Source organism: Propithecus coquereli, unplaced genomic scaffold, assembly GCF_000956105.1.
Source record: "Propithecus coquereli isolate 6110/MARCELLA unplaced genomic scaffold, Pcoq_1.0 Scaffold2, whole genome shotgun sequence".
NCBI classification, from domain to species: domain Eukaryota; kingdom Metazoa; phylum Chordata; class Mammalia; order Primates; family Indriidae; genus Propithecus; species Propithecus coquereli.
This window is the reverse complement of record NW_012144966.1, coordinates 16761832-16783644: the sequence shown is the minus strand read 5'-3', so window position 1 is coordinate 16783644 and position 21813 is coordinate 16761832. Positions and strand designations below refer to the sequence as shown.

Genomic DNA, 21813 nt, shown 5'->3' with positions numbered 1-21813 from the left:
TCATCAAAATCTTGATGGACGTCTGTAACAGGACGTAATCAAGAAACGAGTCCTAAGATACCGACCTAACTCTAGTATTCTATGGAGTCACAGGTTAACCTAGTGCTGGGAGTGGCTATACCTGACCACTCTCCCACACAGCTTCTGCTTCTTCATCTTGTCTCCAGTGGTATTGATTATCTGTTTTCAAGACATATCCTTCTGCCTGGATTACATTTTCTTTTCTATATTTGCATCGTAAGTGATTGCATACAGTAGCATGGCTTAAAATGCATTAATATGCTGATAGGTCCATTTATGGCTCCAGCATGGACCTCTCCCTTGAAATCAGATTTATAAACCATATTGCCTGCATGTTATTTCCATCTGAAAGTCTAACACTTACCTTAAACTAACACATCTGTCTTTGTGCTGCTGTAAAAAAAATACCACAGAGTGGGTAATTTATACGTAATAGAAATTTATCTCTCACAGTTCTACAGGCTGGGAAGTCCAAGATCGAGGCACCATCAGGTTTGGTGTCTGGTGAGGGCTGCTCTCTCTTCCAGGAGGGCACCTTGTTGCTGCATCCTCCAGAGGAGAAGAATGCTGTGTCCTCACATAGCAGAAGGGCAAGAGAGTGCTCCCTTGGTCTTGAGCTCTTTTATAAGGGTGCTAATCCTATGCATGAGGGTGGAGCCCTCATGACTTAATCACTTCCCAAAGGTCACACCCTTTAATACTGTTTCATTAGGGACTGAGTTTCAACATGAATTTTGGAGGGAATATCATCATTCAAACCATAGCAACAATCAAAGACAAAGACGAAATTTAAACTTAATCTAAAATTCCCTATTTTGCAAATGACATCTTTGTTTTTCTGGTCCCTCAGTCCTAAATCCTTGGAGTCATCCATGGTCTCCTTCTTTCTCTTGCCCCCATCACATAATCAAACCGGAAAAACTATGGCCTCTTCCTTGAATGTAGCCAATATTTGGTCACTTCTCAATAACTGTTTGACAACCCTGGGTCTGGTCACCACTATCTCTTCTGCAGATGGTTATGAAAATTCCCATTTGACCTCCTTGCTTATTCTCCGCATAGAGGAAGGATAACCCTTTCCAAACCAGTCTCAATGGGTTACTTTCTGCTCAAGATCCTCAGTGTCTTTGCATCTCAGAGTGTAGTCCAATGTCTGCACTACAGCCTCCGAGGACCTCCATTTACTTGCCCCTTGCCTCTGCCTCCTTTTTTAAACTCTTCTCTGACTACTCTTGCTTATATCACTCTGCGTTTGCTCCAGCCACTCTGGCTTCCTTGCAGTGTGTTCCCAGCTCAGGGCTTCATGTCATCCACCCTCCTATAATATTCTCTTTTCTCCCCTAACCCCCCTCCTCTCCCCACACTTGCATAGCTTACTCCCTTGCTTCCCCCAGTTCTCTGTTCAGGTGCTCAAAGGTACTTCCTCAAAGAGGCCTTTCATGGCCAGTGACACCCTCATCCTCCTCAATCTGCTTAATTTTGTTCATGGCATTATCACCTCCACAACACGTTATGTATTTATTTTTCATTCCCTTCTTCTGGAATTTAAGCTCCATTTCTGTACTTGTTTTTTGTATTCCCAGTGGCTAAAATGGTACCTGAAACATAGTAGGAACTTAATATTTGTTTCCTCAATTAACTGAACAGATGAATCAGGGAATGCCACATACAATTAAATCTTAGGTGAGAAAAAGTTATAAGCACTATATGTTTAAAAAAAGAGAGTACTAAAATTAAAAATATTCAAAATTTTGAAATTTCTTTGTTATACATTTTTTCCCTAAAATAAATGAAGTCTCTAAGTTTAAATTTGACCATTTTAAAAGTCTAAATCCAAAGCATCTGTAATAGGAGACATGATTAGGCATGATTCTTTGACTGTCAGGCCAATCCGGAGCTAATCTAGGGCCTGATTTCTCATGCATTGCCAAGGCACATTCATAAATGGGAGGTGACACACACTCTAGCAAAGACATAGAGCTATAGAGTTTAATTATATTTAAATGAATGCAATAAGAGTCTGAAGAACTCTTCTTTGACATCAGTTAGAAGAGAGAGGCTTCTAAAGATTAAGTCATCTGCTGAAGAGAGACCTGTAATTTGTTTGACTCTTTAATTCCACATAAATTCTCTAGGTTGTTTTGACTTTGTTAAAGTATAAGGCAACAAAAATCATAAATGCCGTATAAAGAAAAAGCTTAGATTTCTCAGAGGAGTTGATATACTGTCTTTCTACTAGTGGTAAAAGCACTTGCCTTGAATAAGTCAACTTTGTTGATGATGCTGAAGTTCATGTCGATGGCGAGGGCTAACTGTACTGTAGTTGGCAGGGTCTCAAGCAAATCGGACTCATCTTTGCAAGATAAGCACGTCAACCCCAAAAGCAGAATAATTAACAAAATAAGTCACCAAAATATAAGTAGAAAAATTGAAAAAATGAAGGAAACAAGATGCAAACAATTTTTATACATAAACAGACACATAGAATGCTCTATCTTCATTACTTCTATTGGCCGTACCTACCTATTACAATAACACTACTATGCTCAGGGGAGAAAATGAGTATTTTAACTCTGGATGATGTATTGAATAATTCCAGAACATTATGCATGCTGAAACTTTAATATATGAAACTTAATGATCATAGGCCAAAGGCTAGTGAAGGAGCTGAGATGGGAGAAGAATCTAGTTCTTGTTTCCTGATTGTCTTAATTCCAGCCCTAACACCCTGATGATGGCCAACAATAATTCACACTGTGTGGAATCTGAAAGCTTGCAGAGCTCTGTCACACCCATTTTCTTATTTGAGCCTCGTGACAACCCTAAGGGTGAGTGTTTTTATTCCTACTTTGCAGAAAGAAGAAAAACAAAAAGAACTGAAGCCCACAGAGTCCGTAAGTGACTTGTTTGATTGTGCATAATTGGTAGGTGGCTCAGTTGGCATGGAATCTAAAGAAGAAATGTGCTAAGTGAGTAAACCCAAATTATTGTTATTTACTTGCTTAATAACAAGAATGTGAATACATTACAGGTTTTTCTAAATGTGAATTAAATGATGGGCCTTCAGGCTAATAAAATGTTCCATAAACAAAACTGCCTGTTATTAATGTCTAGTGTGCCAAGGGTTTCTGAAAGTAGATTATTTTTGATGTTTTCTTAGATTATTTGGAAAAGAGAAAAATTATTATATCCCTATTTTTATTCCAATACAGATTATAAATATAAAAATCCTCCATGTAAAAACATAGACCCTTGTTTTTGAGGGTTGTTTGTCTCTAGTTATGTTCTAAGCCAGGGAGCTGGGTCAGTATCTACAGCTGCTAAGGGGAGTGAGGGAAGAAGCCTGACACCACTCCTATCATTGCTTTTCCTGCCCACTTCAAATGCCCTCAAGTAGCTGTAAGTGCTCAAGAGAGAGGCATGTTGTTTGGTCATTCAGGAAGAGGTTCTAAACATGAGGCAGGAGTCTCTGAAGATTGGGAGAAAGGTGAAGAAAAGGTCCTACTATCAACAACCAAGTGGTTCCTGTGTGGTCCTAGGAACCTTTGTAATTGGAGAATCTCATTGTCATTTGCATTCTGGAGGCAGTAGCCTTTTTGGCTGCTTAGTGGCACTAATTCCTGTTTTTATATGGTAAGGAACAAATTATTATAAGAGTTGAATTTGATTATTGTCAACTAGTGCATTGTCTTGAACTTATTTTATATCCTTTAATAAAAATTATTTTAAATTCCAGTGGTATGGTACTAATAATAGACACCATTAACTATTTAGGGTCTTGTAGAAGCAACTGTGCACCCTGTAGCAGGATGGGGTGGCCTGAAAGGTTGCTGCTCTTTATTAGCACAATTGACCCTTGAATGGCATGGATTTGAATGATGCAGGTCCACGTATTTAAGGATTTTCTTCCACTTCTGCCGCCCCTGAGAGAGCAAGACCAACCTCCTCTCTTCCTCCTCCTATTCAGACTACTCAACATGAAGATTACAAGGATGAAGACCTTTATGAACCACTTCCACTTAATGAATAGCAAATGTATTTTCTCATCCTTATGATTTTCTTAATAACATTTTCTTTTCTCTGGTTTACTTTATTGTAAGGGTATGGTATATTATACATATAACATACAAAATTTGTGTTAATTGGCTGTTTATGTTATTGGCAAGGATTCCAGCCAACAGTACGCCGTTAGTAGTTAAGTTTTGGGATATCCAAACATTATATGTGGATTTTCTATTGTGTGGGTGTTGGTGCTCCTAGTTCTTGTGTTGTTCAAGGGCTAACTGTACCGTGCTCTGGGTAAGAGAGTGATGTCACAGAAAGAGCAAGGGCTTGGAAGAAAACAGATGCAGGTCTGAGTTCCATTTAGACCATTTGTTGGCTCTACGTCCTTGGCCAGATTTCTCAGGAGCCTCTGATTTTTCGTCTCTTAAAGGGATAGGTGATGCTGAATTTTCCTGATCCCTTTTTTTGTGTTTGTGTGACGACTATATAAGACAATGTGTGTAACACCTAGCATCCAGTAGGCATTGAATAAAATTTAGCCTTTTCTCTTCCAAAGTTTATGTAACCAGTAAGATAGGGCTCCATATTTAAGAAATAAAATCCCATGGTATTAAATTAATGCTTTAAAGATCATTTAATTGCTTTTCAATCTTTTGTTCAAATCCAATTAGTCTCTGCTACCTTATGGAATTTCTATTATATGACTAGGTTTACAGGAATTTAATCAGTAATCTGCCATGCTTACCTAGCATTCTTTGAGAGGCCCATGTGTATTCATACCAAGTCCGAACTCGCTTTTGTACACTTTTAGGAATGGAGTAATTGTTCATGTAGGCAGTGGTATGATCCATGCAGGCGCGGAAGTAGTTCTGGTTGGCTGTAGCTGCCCCGATTATATCTCGCATCTAAAAATGACAAATAAGGTCACTCCACACCCAGCAAAGGAACTGGGAGAGTTAATAAAAGTTGAATTAAGTGTTCTCACTTGATACACTCCCTCCTAATGGCTTGATTACTTGATTTTAAACACACCGATATTGTGGCCTAAGTTCACCCATTTCCATAAAATACAGGGTAGATTGTATTCTCTCACTGACCCAATAAGGACAACAAGGAGACCTTTTGGACCAACCACGTGAGATTTTTGTGAGGATTCAGGAACAAAAAATGCATACGACTGCACGTAATTTTCTTTGCCAACTTATATATTATTGCAAAAATGTTAGTAGATATTTTAAAAATTATACAGCTGTGCTTATGCAAGGAAAGTGCCATAGAAGTTGAGCAATTATCTGGCAGAATGGCTAGTCCATTTTGGTGAGTTTCACTTTGAAATCATCCTTCATAGATTATCCAGTGTGGCTGGCTATATAGACTCAATTCATCACGAAATTGCAACCTCTGTACTTCTCTTTGTGTTGTTTAGACAGATAAAATCAAATTTCATCATGCTTAAGGCATAGTATTCAGCAGAAGTTGAAATGTGCTGAAATTACTGAAGCATCATCTACTGCTGTGACAATTCTTAAGAAACTGTCAGGTTTTAGTTCTTGGATGTTTATAACTCAACCATAAAAACCCACTCTAGGTTAAAAGCTGATCTTTAAGGTCTCAGCACAAAAAAGATATATAGCTCCACTCTTCCTCTCACATAGAGGGAAGCAAGTGACTATAAATTTGCTTTGACTGTGGGTTTATAATAGGGAGGAAAACCAGGGCCTTACTTTCACACTCATAAGACTTCACTCATTCATTCTAGTAGCTGCTGAGCCTTTTCTGCTTATGGAAAAACTACTCATTCTTTGAGGTCTAGCCTAAATGTCTCTTTTATTGTAAGTCTTCCTTAGTTTCCATTTTCAGAGTCAAAAGGTTCTTCTACTTATCAAAAGTATCTGCTGAGGAGCTATGTGGTTAGTCCAACTGTATACGTCTTTTTGAGCCTCTAACTTCTTAGTGGCAAAGTGGCTCTTCCAAATATTCTTCAACAATGTCAATCCCTAGGTCTCTGTTTTTCATGCCGTTCTTGGCAGATGGCCTACATTATCACCAGAGACTGGGAGACTTGGGATATTAGGGGCTGGGTTGGAAGATTTAAGAGACCGTTAAATTGGGAACCAAGAACAATTAAGAGAATTATTGATTGGTGTTGAGGACCCAAGAATGTGTAGTGACAATAATCTGAATGGTTTGTGTGCTATCCTTCAGTAATGTTAGGTTTTGCTGGTGAGGGAGTTGAGGAAGATGTACATTCCATGCTGGGTTCCAGGCTAGGGAAGCACATGGGGGTATGAGGGCAAAAAAGTGTCAGTTTCTGCGGGTTGTATCAGAGAATAGAATGTGGCAGTTAAAATGTGATGATTAGTTCCAGGGTGTAGTCATTAGTGTGGCTATATGTGGGAATTTTGAAAGAGGGGAGATTTTGTCCCAGGCTGTCTTACTGTTGTTTCTGTCTGTTCCCTTTCTCAGCATCTTTTATTCACTGTGAGAGTTTAAGGCACAAATCTGTACCTCCAGCCTCAATCTTTCTCTTGTGCTCTACTACCACATTTTCAGCGACTTGATATTTCTTCTTGTTCCTGTTGGAACCTCAAATTCAATTTAAAAGCAGGTGTGATATGACGTATAAAGCAGCACTTCTCAAAGCTTCATGTGCATATGAATCACTTGAAGATCTTGTTAAAATGAAGTTTCTGATTCAGTAGGTCCTGAATTCCGAATTTTTCAAATGCTGCTGCTGCTATGGGCTGACAGATTACACTTTTGAGTAGCAAGACAATTGAACTGGTGCTAAATATAGTTCTTCAGTCTTGTAAAAGTTGCCCTGCACATAGAGTGCTCAGTGCATGTTAGATTTTACTGTTATTATCAGCATTATTATATACGGTTCTATATCTTATGACTGTATGAACTGCATGTATAAATCAGGGATGCCTCTTAATCTCTTTAAACTGGAATTTCTTCATCTGCAAAACTGAGAAAACATTGACTGTGATGTGACTACCTCACATTGATTATATGAGAAATTATGACATAATGTGATTTTTGCTCTTTACATTCAAATTGATCTCAATTGATTTCCTTTAAAACGAGCTTCCTATTTCGATGATTGTTAACACAATCTCCCCAGCCATTATGATTATGATATTTTATACTTAAAGTTGTTAACTCTTGGTGTTCATCTTCCCGAACCTATATATTTTCTAAATAGAGTTTTCTTTACAGCCTCTGTCTCCATTTCACTAACTTGTCCAGGCTGGAGTTGCCAAATCCCTGTGTATCTGTATTAACTGTGCTTTAATTTTCTGTATTTTGATATGTTAATATCTGGGGCCTTGCTGATCCAGGGCCTTGCTTAGGGTTAGCTAATTACTAGATAGCTAGTAATTCGTTAACTAGTGGCCACCTCTCCTGAGTGTGTCTTTCGTAGGCAAATTAACTAACCCAGCACCCATACCCCCAACTGCCTTCTGTATCAGGCTCTCATGTGGGCTCCCACATTCAGGCCACTGTCCTCCTGCCTCATCCCCCATCGCCTGGTACCAGACAATTAGAGACAGCCCCTATACTCCAGAGCCTGTGGAAATTTTTCAAAGCAGCCAACCCTAAGCCTGCTTACCCTGCCTGGTCTGTTCCTCCCCTGGAGCTTCCCCATGTAACATCCTCCTAGCCCCCTGCATGGTATGTACTGCCTCCTCTTGGGATCTGTGAGTATAACAAACTACCTTTTCAGTGGCAGTTGTCTCCTGATCTGTTGGCTTTACCATACCTAAATAATAATAAAACCTATATTTTAAAACAATATCACCCCCTCCAATTCATTACATTTTGATTAATCTTCCTTGAATTTCTTCGTTCAACATCCTCCCCTGGCTGACTTTCCATTGCCTTCAAGATAAAGTTCAACATCTTTAATTTAACTTTCAGAGCCCTTAAAATATCCTATCCTTACATATTTCTCTTATTTACAAGTGTCCTTCACTCCGCTTATTCTGGAACTCTTTCTGTTTCCTCAAACATGTCTATGCTTTAACGTGGCCATCTTTTCACACACCGTTTTGAATTGATTGAGCTACCTATCCATCACTACTGAATCCTACCTGGTTTTTAAAGCTGTTTTAAATGTATCCTCCTCCATGAAAGCTCCTGGGAGACTTCCTTTTTCTGAACTAATAGAGAGCTTTCAAACTCTCCTCCAGTGCTTCCTATGTATAGCTCACCCTTGACGCTCACGGATGTAGTATTTGAGTTTTGACTATTTGGGAGCAGCTTCAAATATCATAAAGAATAGTTTTTATTGTTAAATTTTGTTAAAGCAAGAGTCAGTGAGCGGGAACCAATAATTTCTCTAGTGGGAATAATCATTTCATAATTTAGCCTAACCCGTCACCTGGGACAAATGTCTCAACATGGCCTGTTTTTTTTTTTTTTTTTGCTCTCTAGCATTTAGTATGTAAAGTTCCTTCCAAAGAAGCATAACTTCTAAAGATGCTATGCTGTCAAACTTTTTCTTTCTTGTGACTCCGGAAATCCACAAAGATTTTGGGCTCTATCCCTTGTCAATGCTAACTACCTTTAATATAATTATTTATGTATTTGTTTTATTTTCTTACTATATTGATTTTTTGAGAATGAGTACAAGGAGATGCTATAAGAAACATTTGTGAAACAATGATTTATTAATTACTTTAGATGGCATTTCACAGCCTCTGGTTTAAATGACCTCTGAAGTTGATTTTAACCTAGTGAATTTATGACAATATTTGAAGTTTAAGTAAATGAGAGCTTTTAATGGTTTTCAGGAACCTCTAAGTGAAAAGTTAACTTAGAAACAACTTTCTCTGAGAGTTCAAAGTAATGCTCTTTGCTGACAGGTCTTTTGATAGATTTAATGGTTTAAAAATGGAAAAGTACTGTTGTCCCAATCACACCCTCCTTCAACTCATTAAAATAGATGAAAGTTAGTTAAAAAAATAAAAAGAACATGACAGATGTAAGTTTTTCCTCCATAAAGTTTATAAAGACTTGTTAGCCTTTCAAAAATTGACAGCACTATGTATCTAGGAATTCACACTCAACTTACCTGACCAATTAAGCTGGAGAACACAAAAACTCCAGAAAAAAAATTCAAGAGTTGAAAAACAATTTCAAATAAAGTTTCTGGTTCTGGAAGCCCCCCAATGGTAATTAAACTTCGAACTGCCCAATAATAACATCTCAAATACCTGTAAAAAGAGAAGATATACATTTTGCATTTTTCTTTTTTTATTACTATTTTTTTTATTTCAGAATATTACAGGGTACAAACACTTTGGTTACATATATTGCCTTTGAACTGCCAGAGTCAGAGCTACAAGCACGCCCATGCCCCAGAAAGTGCACACTGTACCCATTAGGTGTGAATTTACCCATCCCCTCCTCCCTCCTCACACCTGCCTGACACTTGATGAATATTACTTCCATATGTGCACATAAGTGTTGATCAATTAGTGCCAATTTGCTGGTGAGTACCTGTGGTGCTTGTTTTTCCATTCTTGTGATACTTCACTTCGAAGAATGGGCTCCAGCTCCGTCCAGGATAATACAAGAGGTGTTAGTTCACCATTGCTTTTTATGGCTGAGTAGAACTCCATGGTATACACATACCACATTTTATTAATTCACTCATGTATTGATGGGCAAATACTACTGTGCTTGGGAGCATAGAGTACTACTAAATTATAACAAATTTCCTCCTGATGAAGATTTTCTTTCTATAGGCAGCACGGGCAAACACCATGTGTGACAATGTAAACATCTTACTAAACACTGTGAAATGACCAATGAATTAAACCCGAGGAAGATGTTTACTAGCTGTTCCCAAAATTTAGTGGTATAAAACGATCACCATTTTTATTAGGCTTAAAGTTTTGCAGGTCAGAATTTTGTGCAAGGCCCGGCAGAGATGACTCATTTATGTTTCATGATGACTGGGCCTTCAATCAGAGTGACTCGAATGGCTGGAGATATCTGGGAAGACTTGATTTAGGTCAAATGTCTGGGACCTTGATTCTGACTGTTGGCAAGGTTCCTCTGTTCTTCTCCACATTATGGCTTTTTGGAATGCCCAAGGTAGCTTCTTACCTCACATGTCTATGCCTGCGCTGGGATGGTTGGAACAGCTGGGGCTTCTAGCTTGGGCTTCCTCACAGCATGGCAGTTTCAAGGTAGATGGATTTCTTACATGGGAGCTGGTTTCCCCAGAGCAATAGCAGCCAAGGCAATAGCTGCAAGGTTTCCCATAACTCAGAAGTCCTATAATGTCTTATAGCTATATTTGCCACATTAATTTGTCAAGCAAGTCACTAAGGCCAACCCAGATTCAAGGGAAGAGAAATTTGAATCTACTTCTCAATTAGAGGAAAAGCAAAACAATTTAAGGCCATCTTTACCACACTAGTGATTTGTGGGAATATTATAGAGATTAAGTATATTTATGCAACCTTTTATAGTTTAGATCCAATTGTTTTTAATAATGGGAAATAAAACAGATAAATACCTCCTTTATTTTTCTATCCACATTTTATTATAGTATTGAATATATAAACCATGGCAGAGACTGGAGAACTGAGCTCCATCTTAACAGGAAAATTACTATTGGGTACAATGAGTACTTTTTCTAGAAATTTAGTATTCAAGAAAACCAAGTATGCTCAGAAATATACTTGATAAAGTTTCTGTACTTGAGCAATTGCAAATGAAAAGGGGGAGATCATTACAGCCCAGATAGGAAGAGGATGAGAGAAGAATTTGATAAAGATTAGGATAGGCCGGGCGTGGTGGCTCACGCCTGTAATCCTAGCACTCTGGGAGGCCGAGGCGGGCGGATTGTTTGAGCTCAGGAGTTCAAGACCAGCCTGAACAAGAGCGAGACCCCGTCTCTACTAAAAATAGAAAGAAATTAATCGGACAACTAAAAATATATATAGAAAAAATTAGCCAGGCATGGTGGCACATGCCTGTAGTCCCAGCTACTCGGGAGGCTGAGGCAGGAGGATCACTTAAGCCCAGGAGTTTGAGGTTGCTGTGAGCTAGGCTGACGCCACAGTGAGACTCTGTCTCAAAAAAAAAAAAAAAAAAAGACTAGAACAGCACATATGACAATTCTCTTAGCTACATTTGGCTAAGGGTTTCATGGAGTCCACAGTGAGGTGGCAATGGAAGTTAGTATTACAACCCCACTGCATATATACAGATAGTCCCCAACTTAATATGGTTCAATTTTAAAATGGTACGAAAGCAATATGCTTTCAGTAGAAAGTGTACTTTGAATACCTATGTAGTTATTCTGTATTTCACTTTCAGTGTAGTATTCAATAAATTACATGAGCTATTCGACACGTTATTACAAAATAGGCTTTGTGTTGGATGATTTTGTCCAACTGTAAGCTAATGTAAGTGTTCTGAGCATGTTTAAAGTAGGCTAGGCTAAGCAATTTAGTATAATAGGTTAGGTGTATTAAATACATTTTTGGCTTATGATATTTTCAAATTATAATGGGTTTATCAGGAAGTAACCCCATTGAAAGCTAAGATGAAATTGTATATGTATTTTGTAAATTTTGTGCAGTTAGGCATACTATTTGGTATACTCCACGTAGCTCTGATAACATGGTCTAGATCAGGCATTTCCACTGAATCCTTAAAAAAAAGTCCTGTATATAAAGAACATATCCAGTTATAGAGGGGCCTTTAGGTTTAGTGGTTTCTGACTACCTATTTTAGTATGTGGAATAGACATAGAAAAGCAGCATTTTTTTTTTTTTACAGAATCCTGCCCTGGTTGGGCTTTTATTTCTTATGTGAGTATGCCACATATAAAATTAGCACTTTGGGTAACTGTGCATTAGTCTTTAAACAAGGGTGGCTTTTTTCTTATAAAAATAGTTTGTGATTTTCAAACATTCAAGTAGTAAGAAGTTGAAGTTTACAAAGAAAGAAAGAAACTGCAGTCAAAGTCAATATTCAAATAAAAACAGATCTGGGAAGAAATCACTCATTTTAAAATTCAATACCTTTTGAAGGACATGGGATTTTTTTTTTTTAACTTGGTTGTTATAGGAACAGAAAAAAATAATTAACTCTTTGGTAGAATTTGAAACCAATGTGCCAAGAGAATAAAATTATTACCACTGTGATTTTTTTCTAGCAGGCTTCCTTGGACTTACTAATATTATAGTGAACTTGATGTCAAAGAGAACCACCTTGAAGAAGTATGGAATTAATTTTATGGATTGCGTTTTAACTTTTCAAATTCCAATTTATAATTTTTCCATTACCTGATTTATTTTCATAGGTCCGGACCTGTGGGTATTTTTAAATTAAGGAAATTTATTAAATCCGACACTACCCAAGAGTGGAGAGGGACCAGGTTCTCTCCCTACATGGTCGACTCCATTATAAGTGTTGGAATACTGTCTCCTCCAAAGTCACTCCAACGTTTGTTGTAGTATTAACAGGAACAAACATATGAATTACCTTCTCTCATTTCCTTATTTCTAATGTTAAAAAATAACAATCGAATGTGAAACTTTGGCATTGATTTTCCAGCTCTCAGGGGTTAGCCTTGAACAATTTTTGTGTATATTAAATAGCCTGCTATGTTAATGGGAAGTTTTCTGCTCTGATGCTTTGAGATTTATTTTAGGATTCTTTTTTCAGTCATGTCTTACACCTAGACATGTACAACCAAAGGTAAGATTTGTAATTTAATTAGATGGCATCTTATTGATTTTCTGGGATTAGCTTAATTAATCAAGTGTGTCCATCTCTAATATCTACATCCCAGGATAGATCTTTTCAAAGAGATTCTATCTGGTTGATTTAATACATGAATTATCTAATATCTAACTATGAACTATCTAATATATGAACTAAATGATACATGAATTATATAATACATGATATACATACACACACACATATACTTTAGCATGCTCCAAGTTAAAGCAATAAGGCAGAATTTGTCATAAAACCATAAAAAACATTTAGTGTGAAAATAGAAATTCTTCCTCTGTGAAGCAATGTGAATGTAATTCCCCCTAATATTTTATAATGAAACAGTTAAAACAAGCAGAAAAATTGAAAGAATTTTACAGTGATCATCTGTATATCCATCACTTAGCTTCTACCATTAACATTTACTCTTCCTGCTTTGTCACATATTTCTGTATTTATTTATCCATAAATGCATTTTATTTTTTTTATGCATTTCAAAGTAATTTTTAGACAGTCAGACACTTCCTCCTAAAAAGAATACTTCAGAATATATATGTTAACTGGAGTTCAATATTTATTTAGAGTTTTTTTTACTTTGAACATACAATAAAAGCACTAATCTTAAGTAGTACCATTTGATGAGTTTTAAAAAATACAGTTTTGTTAACTATAGGCATTATACTATACAGTAGATTTCTAGGACTTAATTCATCTTGCATAACTGAAGCTTTGTACTCTCTGACTAACACCTTCCTATTATCCCTTTCCTCCAGCCCCTGGTAACCACCATCCTACTCTCTCCTTATAGGAAGTTGACTATTTGAGATTCCACATATAAGATCGTGCAGTATTTCTCTTTTTACAGTTTATTTATTTATTTATTTATTTTTTATTTCAGCATATTATGGGGGGACAGATGTTTAGGTTATGTATGTTGCCCTTTCCCCCCGCCCCCCCCCTGCCCCCCCAAGTCCGAGTTTCAAGTGTGTCCATCTCTCGGATGGTGCGCATTGCACTCTTTGTGTATGCAAAAGTATTTCTCTTTTCGTGTCTTATTTATTTTACTCAGCAAAATGTCCTTCAGTTCTATCTATGTTGTTGCAAATGGCAGGATTTCCTTCTTATTTAAGGCTGAATAATATTCCATTGTATATGTGTATATATATATTAATCTATGTATGCCACATTGTCTTTATTTGTTCATCAGTTGAGGAACATTTAGGTTGCTTTCATGTTTTGGCTATTGTAAATAATGTTGCAACCAACATGGAGTGCAGGTATCTCTTTGAGATCCTGATTTCAATTCCTCTGGATATATTCACAGAAGTGGAATTGCTGGATCATATAGTAGTTCTATTTTTAACTTTTTGATACTGTTTTCCATAGTGATTGTACCAATTTGCATTCCCACTGACCATATATAAGTGTTCCCTTTTCTCCACATCCTTATCATTTGGTATCTTTTGGTTTTTTGATAGTAGCCGTCATAATAGGTGTGAGGTGCTATCTCATTGGTGGCTTTGATTTGCATTTCTGTGATAATTAATGATGTTGAGCACCTTTTCATATACACTTGTATGTCTTCTTTTGAGAAATTTTTTTTAGGTCTTTTGCCCATTTTTAAATCAGGTTATTTATTTTTGCTATTGAATTATAGGACTTCCTTATATATTTTGGATATTGACTCTTTATCAGATATATAGTTTGTAGATATTTTCTCCTGTTTTATATGTTGCCTTTTATTTTGCTGATTTTTACTTTGCTGTGTAAGAGTTTTTTAGTTTGATGTAATCCCATTTGTCTATTTTTGCTTTTATTGCCTGTGCTTTTGGGATTATATCCAAAAAATCGTTGCCCAGACCAATGTCATGGAATTGTCTCCTAGGTTTTCTTCTAGTAGTTTTACAATTTCAGATCTTACATTAAAGTCTTTAATCCATTTTGAGTTAATTTTTGTGTGTGATGTAAGATAAGGATCCAATATTGTTCTTTTGCATGTGGACATCCAGTTTTCCCAACACCATTTATTGAAGAGACTTTCTTTCCCCACTGTATGTTCTTGGCACACTTGTTGACAATCAGTTGACCATCTATGAGTTGGTTTATTTCTGGGTTCTCTATTCTGTTTCATTGGACTAGATGTTTGCTTTTTATGCCAATATCACACTGTTTTGATCACAATAGCTTTGTGATGCATTTTGAAATTAGGGTGTATGATGCTTTTAGCTTTGCTCCTTTTGCTCAAAATTGCTTTAGCTATTTGGGGTCTTTTGTGTTTATGAATTTTTGGATGTTTTTTTCTATTTCTGTAAAAAATGCCATTGGGATTTTGATAGGGATTGTATTGAATCTATAGATTGGGTAGTTTGGACATTTAACAGTATTACTTCTTGCAGACCAAAAACATGGAGGTTTTTTGATTTATTTGTGTCTGCTTTAATTTCTTTCATCAGTGTTTTATGGTTTTCAGTGTATATGTCTTGCACAGCTTTTGTTTATTCCTAGTATTTTATTATTTTTGATGCTATTGTAAATGGAATCATTTTCTTAGTTTCCTTTTCAGATAGTTCACTGTTAGCATATGGAGATGATACTGATTTTTGTATCATTTGATAAATTTTTGACAAATGCAACCAAAAGACCTATCACGATATAGAATATTGCCATCAATCTAGAACATTTTCTCAGTCTTTTTCCCAGTCAATCCCTGGCCCCATTGCCCAAAGGCAACCACTGTTCTAATTTTTTTCTACAATAGATTAGTTTTGCCTGTTTTAGAACTTCACATAAATGAAATCACAATATGTATACTTCTGTGTAAGGTGGTAAGGTGCCTTTTACTCAGCATAATGCTTTTGAAAGTTATTCATATTCTTGTGTGTTATCAGTAATTTATTCCTTTTCATTGCCAAGTAGTATTCATTATAAGTATATGTACCACATGTATATTGTGTATTTATTCACCTATGGATGAATACTTAGGCTATCTCAAGTTTTTGGTTATGATAATCATAGCTCATTGCAAGCTTGGTTTTTTTTTGTTTTTTTGTTTGTTTTTTTAATGGAGACAGGGTCTCGCTTTGTCATCGAGGCTGGAAAATGCAATGGCATGATCATAGCTCACTGCAGCCTCAAACTCCCAGGCTCTAGTGATCCTTTTGTCTCAGCCTTCTGAGTAGCTGGGATACAGGTGTGTGCCACCGTCCTCAGCTCATTTATGATGAGTAGAACTTCTGTGAATGTTCTTGTGCAAGTGTTATTCTATGAACAAATATTTTCATTTTTCTTGGGTAAATATCTAGGCTTGGAATTTTTGAGTTGTAAGGTAGATGTATGTTTAGTTGTAAAAGAAACTGTTGGATCTTTTTCAATAATGGTTTTATCATTTCATATTCCCTGCGAGAATGTATGAGAGGTCCAGTAACCCCATGTTATCCTAATGCTTGACATGGTCAGTGTTTTTAATTGTAGACATTGTGGTGAATATGTAGTGGACCACGTCACTTTTAAAATACCCTTTCTATACTTGTCTTTATGTGTGGACTTTCTTAACTCCCTGAATCCATCTTAATTCCTGGTTTCTATAAACTTATTACTGGAAGCACTGGCTATGAAGGACAATGGTCTTATTAGAATGTAAGTGCTACAGAGATAGGTATTGGTGGACTTACTAGCACACAATAGGAACTTACTAATATGTGTTGGCTGATATGAATGAGTGAGTGAATGGTCATGCATACCTAGACTTACTGAAACAAGAATGTAGGAAGACTGTATCTGTGAGCACATCTGTTTAATCTCCTTCTGACTCTTCCCTGCCATGCTGCCAGCTGTCCTTCATCTCCCTGTTGGTCCATTGAATGCTTTGCTCTGGTGTGTTTTTGTTATATCCCAAGGCATCCTTCTAGGCATTAAAATATAAGATTATTTCTCTCTCTGTCTCTCTGTCTCTCTCTCTCTCTCTCTCTGTCTCTTACCAGTGTCTGAACTCGGGGGATACTGAATAAATATCTTCATCTATCTAGGTCTTATCTTCTTCATCTGTAAAATTAAGATGGTGAATGACCTACAATTCCCTAGCCCTACGTTATAATAATTCTGACTCCTTCCTTATTCTGACTAAAGTCAATGATTCTATGACAGTCTTGCTTGCTTCTCTTCTCTTTCCTTCAAGGAAAAGACGCATTAGGGATTGGGACCATGGATTTGTTAGAAGTTTTGTACACATTGGGAAATTTATGTCAGAAAATAAATAAAGTTGGGAGGTATGTGGACGAAAGCACATTAGGGACATTTTCAAGTGTCACATAAGCTTAATTTCTTATTTGTGTTTTCCCTTTGAGCTAGCCATTTGCATTCTTTGTCAAATTTTACAGTCTAAAGAAGGATAACTTTCACTCAATATAAATAAAAATGCCTTCTTGCTTTCTATTGAAATGAATAGAAGTTGTTTTTTTGATGACAATTAATGGAATTATAATAAACTTGACTTGTTTTAAGTGTTCACAATGTTCTACTTATGCCCAGCAATCTGCTGCCTAATTCTAACTAGGGCAAAGTTTACGAATCCAATGGCCTCATAAATAACCTTCAATTCACAGGTCATCAGAACCATCATAGGGTTAGGTTAAAAAAAATGTTTTATGTAATTATTGCAAAAACTTGGCTTACAAGGTCAAAGGGTAATATATAAGGAGAAGTTGATGTTTAAAAACTGTTAGGAAAATGTAAGGATATTAGTAACTGCATATGCAAATTATCTAAAAAAATAAGTAAAAAGGCTGCTTTTGAAAGCATTTTCTTTGCAAGAATGGCAACCTGTGTCCCTGACAGTTGGTAACAGGATTATTGGAGCTTTGGTTTTGAGTGAGAATGCTCCTGTCCAAATGAGCAGAGCAGAGCTGATGGGGTAATGTCTATCTTTACAATCAGAGACTATGGGTTGTATGATAACAATGTTGTGAAATGTGTTGAAATTTGCTTTTTGGTCTAGAAAATTATCATTTTTAGTAATTTTTCTGTGAGTGATTAAGAAAAAGGGGTGGTTTCTAATTCTTGGATACAAGATTCTATTTGTATCCTTTAAATCAAGCTTGTTGGTTGGGTTCTCAAATCTTTTATATGTCTACTAATTGTTTTTGATTGCTTGACCTATCAATAATTGTGTTGATGTCTCACACTTTGATGGTACATTGGCCAAATTTTCCTCTTCTGTTAATTTTTGCTTTATGATTTCCTTTGAATAATTGTAAGCATTCTATTAGGTGCATACATATTTAGAATTGGAATATCTTGATGGAATTAAATAAAATTTATGAAAGCCCATTGGTTGGGACTGAACTCCTGTACTAGGCCAAACAGCCCAGACCAAAATGGAGTTAACCATGCTGAAGTTCTATGTTATCAAGCTGAAACTTGATATTCTGACATTCCAAGAAATCAGAAGATAGATAACAGCCAAATCCCCAAAGAGGCCAGTTCAGCTGGCATGATAAGGAAGTCCCCTCTGCTTTCACCTTTACAAGGAGTAAGTTGGAAATGACCAATCTGCTTTTCCTCTATTTTTGCTTCCTTCAGCCCTTTTCTGCCTGTAAAGCTAACCTCCTCTGTGCAGCTCACCAGAATATTCATTCTACTTTATGGAATGAGGTATTGCCTGATTCTAGAATCACAAATAAAAGCCAATTAAGATCTTTAAACTAAATTGGTTGTAATTTTGTCTTTTGACAATGGTGAGTCAAACCTTTTACCGTTGCATGAGTGACCTTCTTTTTCCCTAAAATGTTTTTTGTTTTAAAGCTTATTTTGACTAATATTAATTGACAATCTTTATTAGCAGGTGAGTTTATTCCATATTAATTTACTGTGCATATTGATATATTTTAAATTGTTCTTACCACCTTACTTTGTGCTTTCTACATCCTGCCTTCCCTATACTTCTCCCTACTACTGCCTTTTTTTATTTTTGTCTTTTTTTCTGATTGTTGGTTTTCTTTTTTAATTTTCTTATTTTTTTTTTCTTCTACTGATTAAGAAGTTACCCTCTATTTCTATTCTTTAGTGGTTACCACACTCTCATTCCCTATTCTACTCCAGCTTCAGTACACAAGTTTGTTTTCAGCCTTTGGAGATGTTTCTTATGTTTTAGAGAATTCAGCAATCAATTGAAAACTGTTATCATTATATTCACCTAGAAATTTATTTAAAACAACCAATTACAGCAAGTAACTTAACAACAAAAATTAAAACAGGTAATTTATCTTGTATTTTAGAGGGAATACTTCAGGTAGTTGGAATTAGAAATCTAAAACAATGGCACATTTTACTTTAAGTTTCTTATGAGTTGAGGTTGAAATTTCTTTCTTCTTGTTATAATGCAATATAGCTGTTCCTTCCTTTTTTCCATACTCCCTCTCTCTCTTCCTTCCTGCCTTTATCACATACCCAACATATATTGTCTATTATATACCAGTGTACGAGGCACTGGGAACAAGATCTGCTTCCTAGAAACTCTGCCAAGAGGCATCCTGGTGTGAAGAGAGAAATAGCTCCACTTTTTCTGGAAGGCATTCTGATGCAACCTTATTTTTTTGCTAATTTGACAAAAACAGTTACCAGACACAGGTACCTATTGGTGTTGGGTTACATACTCACTTTCAGACCATCTTTAATATAGTTGGTATCTTACTCAAGTTTTCGTGCAAATTACTTATTTATATCAAAGTAAATTCCTACTTAAATTAATTTATATTCTGATGAGAATTACTAAGTAATTTTGATTATAAACTTATAGGTTTGGTTATAAACTTTCTGGAAATTGATTTCGTGTGTGTGTGTGTGTGTGTGTGTTTCCCAATCAGTGGAACTTCTGGCTTCAAATTCTTTAAAATCAGTTCTGATTAGAAGTTCAAAAAATGTTGTTATAATCCCTTCAACGCATCCAACTCACTCTAGGTAGTGTGTCATTTTGAAAGTTATTTTCACTCTCTTTGCTCTATCCTATAATTGCTCTCCATCCCAAGGCTGCAGTGAGTTGCCCTTCAAGGTAATGCTGGGGCCTCTTTTTCCCAGTAAGGACATTGCCTTGTTATATGTTCAATGTCATGTCATTGGAGCAGAAAGTTAGTGGAGTCTACCTCATGCCAAGTCCTTTCCAAATGGAAATTTCACTATTAAATAACCCAGTTGCCATTATTGAGTCATGATTCTACTGCTCTAAATTTTTCAAATGATCTCTTTTATTCCTGGGACACTAGCATACCTAATTGTCAAGTTTAATTTATGATCCTCGTTACTCTCTAAGTGTTTAATTGAGTTAGTGGTTATAGCTGACTCATAAACCCATAAAACCCTTCAGTGGTAAACTAATTAGCCAATGCACCTGCCCTCTAAATGATTAACATTGTTCATTACTAACAATCAGCATTGGAGTTATTAAAAGTTACCTTACTGCTTGGTTGTCTAAAGTAGAAGCTTTCAAACTTTTTTGATCATGACCCAGTATAGGAAATGCATTTCAAAAGCTAACCCAGGATACATACACGCACACACACACACACAGACACACACACACACACACACACACACACACACACTTCTACTACCTGTCAGACAGACTCTGGTATTTTCTATTCTCTTAATATTTTCCTCTATTCTCTTTCAGTTAAAAACATACTGACCTACTAAAAAGGTTTTACAGCCTATGAATGGGTTATGTCCTACAGTTTCAAAAACACTGGCTTAAGAAAATTCATACACTGAAACAGAAAGTTAAGAAGAATCAATAAAAGTTTCTTTCAAAATTAGAACTTACTTGTTTCCTTCACCATCATATGCCCATCTAGTAGTGCCAATTCCTTCATAGTTTGAAGCCCAGTAATAAATACAGGCATTAAGGTGCAGAGTAAACAGCAAGTATCCAGTTGTTCGAAAGACTCTGTCCGAAAGAATGGATGCAAAATAAAGGTTCATGTTGTTTCTGGAATACAGCCTATTTTAACATTTTCTTTTCCTTAAAGTCTCTGCTGAACTCCCTTGCTTTGGATTTGTGAACTGTTAACTTTCATTAGTGTAGTATAAAGTGATGGTGCCACTGCATGTTTTCTGACTGCAGTGTCTTGACTGGGACTGACAGAGTGTAAAAAAAAAAAAAACTTCCTTTCTTTTCACAGATGGTATGAGTCAACTCTGTGAAAGGCATGCCTCAAGGGTCAGCTCTCCATTTGAGTCCCATAAAATATGCCACACCGATTTAACTGGATATCTCTGAAAAGCTCGTGGGACTTTATGCTGCAATGAACTGCAACTAGAGGTCTCTGTGCAAGTGAAGTTCAGATCAGCAAATGAATGAAATTCAGATTAGGAATGGATTGTCATGAGAGAGAAAGTCAACTTTCGAAAGAGCATGTTTTTCTGTACTTATTTTGACTGAAGCAGGTAATAACTCCTATTTTTTAATCTAATATTCTTCTAAAACCTGTTAAGATTTTCATACTTTTATTTCATTTAAAATATCCAAATCTGTTGCAGAACATACTCCTATATTTTATATTGCCAAAATCTGAAATTATTTCCTTTTCTTTAACAGGGAAGTCACATTCCTGCTAAATGCTGTCTAAAATGTTATACCATTGCGTTTTCCCCTCCACCCAAGTATTGTGAGTTATACTTTACCTGTAGATGTACGCTTTGTCCATTATAGACTCTAGGTGATGATTAAACTCAAAAAATGAAGTGTACTATGTAGAAAACAAGCAAAAGAAATCCAAAAGTATGTTAGTCTTAGATACATCTATTTAAATAAAGCTATAAGAAATAGGTTTTATTTGTTAGTAAAAATAATTTTATTCATATGTCTTCTTAAAAAGCTAGATCTTGTTTAGTGATATTTTCCTTTGGGAAGTACATTTTATAGTATGGTGCTTAACTTTCAGAGATTTTTGCTTTATTGTATTTCTACCCTCTAGTTATATTTTTATTTGTAATGCTTATTGAAAATCAAGCTTAAAAAACATTTCTTTTAGGCTGGGCGCG

At 36.2% G+C, this 21813-nt stretch overlaps 1 protein-coding gene across 1 annotated transcript in view; it reads right to left on the bottom strand.

The window, feature by feature from the left end:
• The window catches only part of CNGB3 (cyclic nucleotide gated channel beta 3), a 168624-nt gene that overhangs the window by 51502 nt on the left and 95309 nt on the right, over window positions 1-21813 (bottom strand). Inside the window, 5 exon segments of the mRNA XM_012643595.1 lie at window positions 2277-2374; window positions 4772-4931; window positions 9107-9248; window positions 20594-20716; window positions 21454-21571. Coding sequence (XP_012499049.1) covers window positions 2277-2374; window positions 4772-4931; window positions 9107-9248; window positions 20594-20716; window positions 21454-21571 — 641 coding nt within the window.